The sequence below is a fragment of the Rhagoletis zephyria genome, unplaced genomic scaffold (genome assembly GCF_001687245.7).
Source record: "Rhagoletis zephyria isolate East Lansing unplaced genomic scaffold, Rhagoletis_zephyria_1.1 Rzeph_scaffold_00249, whole genome shotgun sequence".
NCBI lineage: Eukaryota > Metazoa > Arthropoda > Insecta > Diptera > Tephritidae > Rhagoletis > Rhagoletis zephyria.
The window spans coordinates 269,066-277,067 of record NW_016157333.1 but is presented as its reverse complement, the minus strand read 5'-3'; the positions used below and the strand labels follow the sequence as shown (position 1 = coordinate 277,067).

General features: G+C 35.9%; 2 protein-coding genes across 9 annotated transcripts in view; one reads left to right on the top strand and one right to left on the bottom strand.

Annotated features, from left to right (window-relative positions):
• Positions 1 to 300: 300 nt before the first annotated feature.
• Positions 301 to 8,002, bottom strand: part of Galphao (G protein alpha o subunit) — a 106,288-nt gene continuing 98,586 nt past the window's right edge. For all 8 annotated transcript variants that reach the window (XM_017609718.1, XM_017609717.1, XM_017609720.1 and 5 more), the window contains 4 exons: positions 6,799 to 6,927; positions 6,603 to 6,732; positions 4,179 to 4,332; positions 301 to 1,113 (listed from right to left, as the gene is read on the bottom strand). In XM_017609718.1, the coding sequence (XP_017465207.1) occupies positions 926 to 1,113; positions 4,179 to 4,332; positions 6,603 to 6,732; positions 6,799 to 6,927 (601 nt within the window). In that variant the 3' untranslated portion in view covers positions 301 to 925. The remainder of the gene's footprint in view (positions 1,114 to 4,178; positions 4,333 to 6,602; positions 6,733 to 6,798; positions 6,928 to 8,002) is intronic.
• Cyp49a1 (Cytochrome P450 49a1) overlaps positions 4,373 to 8,002 on the top strand; it is a 43,571-nt gene continuing 39,941 nt past the window's right edge. Inside the window, exon 1 of the mRNA XM_017609714.1 lies at positions 4,373 to 4,410. The gene's annotated coding sequence lies outside the window, so the exon portion shown is untranslated. The remainder of the gene's footprint in view (positions 4,411 to 8,002) is intronic.

Genomic DNA, 8,002 nt, shown 5'->3' with positions numbered 1-8,002 from the left:
AAGCATTCGGCTTTTTTACAGTGATTTGGAAAAAAATAATTTTACATTACAACGACCTGTTTTTTAATCTATATTTGTATCAACGTATCTATATGAACTTAAATTTGCCTGTTTTTATTAAGTTTTTTTTGTGTTAAATTTTTACTGGATATTATTATAAAGTTTGTTTGTTATTTTTGTTTGCTTTTCCTTCTTCTTCTTCTTCTTCTTCTTCTTCTTAATAAGCTTAATTATTAATAAAGTTTGTTTTGTATGTGTATGTGTATGTTTATGCATGTGTTTCTTTTTGTGTGTTGTGTGTGTGTGCGTTTTGTTTTTGTTTTATTTAATTTTTTCTTGACTAAAATGTACATTTCGCTCTTCCGCTCATAGCTACTGCGGCTGTTGTTGCTGCTTTAGCTTTCGGCTTCAATTTAACGGCATTAACGCTTTAACAAACCATTCAACCAGCTATCCATCACTCACCATCATCGTCGTCATTGCATTATAATCACATAAATTTGTTGCAGTTTAATATAATTTCATTGAATATTTAGTAAAATCTTGTAAACAAAATGGCAAACATTTTAACTAAACACAGAAGTTCATACTTATGTAGGTGTTGTTTGTCACCAAAACATCCGAAATGTAAAGCCATTTTCGAATGCTTACAAACGCGTCTTGCTTTGCTGATATTTTTTTGAAACAAATTATTAAAAATTAAAAATTCTTAAATCTCCGCTCTGCAGTTAGTTTTTGGATGAGTTGTCATTTTAAATAATTAATAGTAGCTTTGCAGTATTGGTATTTGCAGCGTTAATAGTGGCCGAAGTAGTAGTAGTTGTTGTTGGAGCGGTGGTGATGGCGTCCCGACAATGATCTTTGCAATGCAATGCGGTACTTGTTTAGTTTGCTTGCACTGGATTTGCTGGGTTCGGGTTTTGGTTTAGTACAGACCGCAGCCTCTCAAATTGTTGGCAATAATCACATCCGTTACCGCATCGAAAACGAACTGTATATTGTTCGTATCTGTGGCACACGTCATGTGGCAGTAGATTTCTTTCGAGGTTGATTTGTTTTTCGCTTCGAATTGGGCCTGAATATACGCAGCAGCTTCACTGTACTCTTGACCGCCTGCAAAAGGAATTGAAGGGGAATTAAATTTATGTGTGAGTGTTAAATATTGGTATACATTCTTGTAGGAACTAAATTTATAGATGGGTACATTGTTATCACCTAAGTATTTAGAAACATATGACCACACATTGATGGTCTTCTGCAAATTGACACAACTCAAATTTTCATATTTTTGGGTTATATAGCGGATTAGGCTGTTTTACAACTAAATTTTTCTGTGAAAAATCGCAATTGTGTCATTTGTTAGACGATCGAAATAGGCAAACCTTACTACTGAACAGTAGCACATGGCCACATGAATATTGGTATAAGTTAAAAACTGTCTATCGGTTTATCGGCCATTAAATGTAAACTGTTGTAATTTTTAATTGATAAACTCGAGGCACGGAAAGTATATAAAACACAGGTTTTAGTCATCTTCGTTGTTGGCTGACATAAATCACAGGTTTTAGTTTGTCGAAATATCGATGTTTAAGCGACTTATGCATTTCCCGCATAAACAAAGAACAGCGAACACACACACGCACTTGTATATTGCACTCCGCCCAAAATCAAGTGCAGCGAATAAACACACACACTTGTTCTTAAAAATAATTCGTTCGTTCTTCATTGGGTATGCATTTTTTAATGCACTTCTCAACTGCCGCAAAACCTACTAAAGTAGTTAATTGCTGGCACTCCAAATCATGCTCAACAATCCCGCTTGATGCATCACCACTCCTCCGGAGTGGTTTTAAACAGCAAAAGCCAAAGCGCTACAAGCTGTTGGGGCTCTGTATGACTTTCAGCATACAGAGGTGGTAACTGATGGTTATCATTGGTCCCGACGCCTACCCAAAACATTTCTGCTTTAATACATTTTTATGCAAATACATTCATCCTGGTCCTGCCCTCTCACTGAGTTATTCAATCGACATTAAAAATAAACAAACTAAAACCTGTGTTTTATGTAATTTCTGGGCCCCGAGGTTATTATTATTACGTTATTATATTAGGTTATTTAAGAAGTTAAGCACTTTGGAGAGACCATGTTGCAAATTTTGGATGGAGAAGATAATCGTTCCTCAAGATTTATTAATCTGCTATTCATTATACATGGGCAGTCATATAGAATATGCTGCTAGATTTTCTCCATTAGCCCACAAAACCTGTAGTCCGCCTCTACCGAAAGCCCCATTTTATTCAAATGGTACTTTAACTTTCAGTATCCTGTCAGGTAGCCTGTAAGAGTTTTAAGACCCTCCCGGCTAAGTGCACGGAGTTTCCTCTGGAAGGAGTTTTGAATCTCATTGATTGTCTCATTCCCTTTGACTTCCACCATGGGTAGCAACTTGAGACTCCTCCCAGCTCCTAAGTATTTAGTTCTGCAGTATATCGATTAGATATATCGCAGAAAGGCTCGAAACCACGCAATCGCATTTGGGCTCCACGCTTTGCGAGACAATCAATCATCCCTTTCGTTGCCTTCAAACGCTTGATATCCCGAAACCTACCACAGCGTTCTGCTATTGTGAGCTCGTAGGTATTTCAAAAGAGTTTTACAGCCGTCCATAAGCTGTTGATGCCATTTTAAAATAGTTTAAGGCCTTTAACGCGCCCTGAGTATCCGAAATAATATTTATTCTGGCCCCGTTTGTCCGTACCCGAAGACATTCTCGAACACAGACTTCGATTGCGAAGACTTCCGTCTGGAATATGGTTGGGTATGAGTCCATTGGTAGACTTTTCTTGAATTTTGGTCCAAGTAGGTGTGCCCCAGTACTTCCGTCGTCCATCTTAGATCCGTCGGTATACCCTTCTTGGGACCCTTCGTCAATTATAGTCACTATCGCTTCACAATAGTCCCTTTCAGAAGTGCTGACGGTTTTAGAATTATAACTTCGGCAGCATGATGTCCGTGAGCTAGATAGCAGAATCATACAGAAGTAGCTTGGGAGCCTCCAAAGTGACACCGAAGGGCACTGCAGCCGGCCTATTTTTCAATCAGAATAGACACGGGGAATGCAGGGCATCCCTTGGACAGGTGACGGCCACGCAGACCATTCAGTGCAGCTGACTCAAGGTTGCATCCGCTTTTACTAGTTCAGCTTTTGATCAACAGGCCAGTGACGCATAAGTAACAGTTTGGTTGATATTCCCCAAGTTTTACCAAGAAGTCTCCGATAGGCATAGAATGCCCTTGTAGCATTGGTAGTAATATTCAAGAGATGAGAGTTTCAATTGAGCCTTTTGCCCAGAGTGACCCCTAGATACTTCGTCTCTTCTGAGAACTCAATATCTGTTCCTTCACAGGTGGGGATAGTCAAGTTGACTTTCCACCTTTTGGTAAATCGAACAACGGTGGACTTCAGTGGGTTTATTGAGAATCCCTTTTCAGAACACCAGTCTTCAGTTAATTTTAGCGCAGCTTTCAATCTGGAACAAATAGTGTCCTCATGCCAGCCAACAACGTAGATGACTAGGTCATCTGCATAACCATATGCTTTAAACCTATTGCCTTTTAGGGAAATATCCTTCCTTATCATAGCTGCCCATATTGCTTCGTAAGAAATATGTACTTTATCCTTGAGGTGATGTGAAAGTCTATAAATTTTACTAAATTTTTTTTCTAGAAAGGAGCTGAGGCTAATTGGTCTATACGCCTTTGGGAGTTGTGCTGAGTTTTTTCCCACTTTGACTTCTCTCCATGTTGATGGTATGCGAGCAAGTAAGATACTTGCTCACAGTAACCTGATTACTGTCCCTGATTTTCTAGAAAATAAACGAAATATTGTGCCGCTGTTCAGTTCGTTTAACTACTTAATAATAGTCACTTATTTCGTATTTTTTTAGTCCAGTCCTTACTTTATCCTTATAAAGCAGTCATAATCTGAAAACTTAAAGGATATCCCTACACAGTGACTGCAAATAATCAGCAATAACTACGTTCAAAAAAAAAAAAAATATATATGAAAAGGAAAAACTTTAATTGGCTCTACGGAAAAACATGCAATTTGGAATTGTCTCATTATTGCAGAGGATCATCGATATGTAGTTATGTGTAATTGTATTTTTCAACTTACCGGTATACTCTGGGAAGCAGATTGTCAATGGACTTTTGCGAATCTTTTCCTCAAACAAATCCTTTTTATTTAAGAATAAAATAATGGAGGTGTCCGTGAACCATTTATTATTGCAAATGGAATCGAATAGCTTCAAAGATTCTTGCATTCGGTTCTGAAAGGAAAAAAAAATACCAAAAAGAGATTAACAGTTAGCCGCACTCAGAAACATTCGTTAAATTAGCTCCAACGGGTACTTAACTAATTATCTTTAAATCTGTAAATTGATGTTTCCTCTCAGACTTAAAAGATAAGGGCTCTATTGTTAATGAAAAATTTAAGTATGGACCCAGTTGCGACCCCTTTTTGTGGCATTACTCACTTTTTTCGTACAGTTTGATATCAAATATGAAAATAAGTATTTATAGCATTTTGCGCACACTGCCTCAACAGTCGCAATGGCTGAGTGAGCAGAGCACTGGCGTGGAGGGTTACGACGATACTACTCACAAGTACGATACTATCGATACTTTTTGTTTCTTTCCAAATATTTTTGGCATCGATGCTTTTTACGAAATACTAGAGTAAAAATATCGATACCCCAACATTTGCAGTAGCGGTTACTTTTATTAGTTTATATATATGTATGTTTCTTTTTGCCGTCTCTAATGCTGAAGTCGATAATAGTATACATATTTGTATGTGTACGCGGTATAACCACTCACATATTTATTTCAGAATAATTGTGGCCTGGCACTTGGCTATTCAGCATTTTGTTGTTGTCGTAACATCTGTGCTATGTGAGTGAGCTTTTTACGAAAGCGGGTACGGTGATGTCAAAGTCTCGCAATCCTTTGTCCACCAAGTTTATGCAAGCTGAATTTTTTTAAACACCATTCCAAAAAAAAAAATTTTTTTTGCTAAAGGATAATTTTTACATTTATCCGATTAAGAATGTTTTTATCGCAATCTTTTATTTACTTCTTGTTCTGTATTAATAACTATTCATGAAATAAAACACATACTGTTGGTTAAACTATATACTTGCGTTCATACAAATACTTATTGAGGTGTACTTTTACTTTATTCGAACTTAAATAATAAAACATAAAAGGATGTACATCCTTTAATACATTGTATTAAATTTTCCAAAAAGTAATCGATGAATCGATAGTACCGATGCTTTTTGTTGATAATGCGAGTAGAAGAATTGATGATTGATCAGAAAGGGAAAGGGTATCGTCCTAACTCTACTCGAGAGATCCGAGTTCGAGTCGTCGGGCAGGAAAATTTTCTTTTTTCTGTTTTATTTTACTTATTTTTTTCTTGTTAAATTTTTGGAAACTTTTTTTCTCTTTAATTTCTTCATTTTTAATATAACTTTCTTTTGATCAGTAGAATTTATTGTTTTAAAAAGGAAACTAATTCTTTTAAATTCATTCAATTTTTAGAAACTTTTTGCTAAAAGACAAACAAAACCACTAACAGGCCAATTCTAGCATCTGTCTTTCAACTCCCAACAGTCTACTAAACATTGAAAGAAACTAAAGAATATTTATTTTTTAAACCATGAACCTAAAAATTTGGGAAAATGAAACTATAAAAGAAATTAATTTATTAAAGAAGTTTCTAAACATTAAATGAAATAAAAAAATACTTATTTTTTAAACAATAAAATTTAAAAATTAAAATAAGAGAAATTTAATTGAAAAAAAAAGTTTCCGTTCTCGGATCTCTCGAATGGCACAATAGTGCTCTACTCACCGAGCATAAGAGAATAATTCTACGCAAAGATACTTCGTTCTGAGAAATGAGCGTATGTACATTAGGGTGGTGCTTAAATGTAGAAGGCACATTTTTGCATCAGACTTCCTAAACCTCAACCCCTACGTCGATATTACTATAGTCGAAGATATCACATATAAATTTTGGTCCCGATTGAAGTCGGTTAAGGCGTGTCGCATAGGTGTCAAAGTTCAGACTACCCTATGAAGACGTCTTATCCAATCGGGACCAAAATTTATAAGTGATATCTTCGACTATGGTAGTATCGATTTTGGGTATTAAATTAAAAAAGAATAATTTTAATATTTTGAGTCTCTATAGAGGAATCTGCCCCCTGTGCGACACACCTTAACCGACTTCAATTGGGACCAAAATTTATGTGTGATATCATAATATCTGTGACCCTGGTATTACCGATTAAGGGGGTGAGACTGAAAAAACCGTTCATTTGATTTTTAATGACCACGCTAATGTACATATATATGTATTTCCATGGAGAAAAACTTACGTCAATTGAATTTTCGCAGCAGGATTGACATATTTTACATTCAGTTGCATTGTGTCAATTTCTATTGCCGATTGTCGCCTTGCAAGCTCGAATACAAGCCAACAACTTTCAACGCATGTAGCACGCTTGGCTGAAATAGGAATTAAACTTACCGTAGTTTCATCCTCATGCAAGACTTGATCGTATTCAGACATGGCAACGCAGAAAATAATCGCAGTCACATCTTCAAAGCAATGTATCCATTTCTTTCGCTCCGACCGCTGACCACCAACATCGAATAGTCTATTAAAAAATTCAAAATTAGTAAATTAAATAAGCTTAAAGCGCATTTTATAGTTGGGTTCTTACTTGAAATTGAGATTTTTGAAGGAAAAGTGCACTTCAACAATACCGGTCGTCTTGACACGAGTGCGTAGAATGTCCTGTTCGGTTGGTTGATAATCCTTGGCGCCTAACCGATCCAAATCATCGAGGAAACTGTAAGTAGAGAAATAAATTTAAACGATTAATCAAATTAGTATCCAAAGTAATAAAATATCAGCAAGTTATTAGTACGGAGAAGTGGTTACTACGTTTCTGAGAAAAGAAAACTGTGTGTAATAGGAAAATCATAGAGCTTAGCTGCTTTAATTAAATAAGCTTACTAACTATACATAAGTTAAACACAGTAGAGCAAATTCTATTTTCCAATTAGCTAGTTACTACTGCAGTACTTATATACTTAGTTGCAGTGTGCTTATGGTCAATTCTGTGTGCGTGCACGCGCCATAATTAAGCCGCAACAGACCGACCACCAAACTTCATTAACAACTGGGGGAATGCAATTTATAGTATACATATTTTAAAGTGAGCGTAGTTTGAGTAGCGGAACTATCTGTATATATAACCAGAAGTAGCATAACTTTAGGTTAACAGCTTTAAAGTATTAGTATATGCTACTTTTGTATCTAGATTATTTTACTATAAGTTGCCAAAACAACTGTTGAAATATGGGTGGTAAAATGCTGTCAACGCGATCACTCGCGCTTCATGGAAGGGCGTGACTACTCTATAACTGAGCTGCAAAAGCTTAATTACCCAATACGCTTTTGGGTGTCTTAATCAACTAACATATATATAGTTGGAAATTAGTTCGTATTTCATAGTGCGCATTGCTTTAAATAAAAAAAGTACCATTGGTATGTGTTAACTTTGCCAAAACCAATTGAGCAACCTTCAAATCAATTAAGTTTAGAATTACTTATTTGCTCACTAGCATAGTAATGCTAATTTTTAAGCTTGTAAATATTCTGCTTCTTTGTAGGCAGCATTTACGTAACCAATTAACACTAGCTGCAATTAAAACAAGAAACCTGGAAAAGTTGGGTGTCACTATAAGGCACTACTTAGAAGCTTGTAATGTCTTGGAAAAATACGGCTTAAAACAATTATGCTAAATCTAAAAATAAAATCTTGCTAAGCCTAAAACAAAATGTTTCAATGAGCAACAACCGTTGTGGCAGTTGTGGCAGCTGAACATTTAACGAGTAAGGCTTTCGTTAACACTTATCAA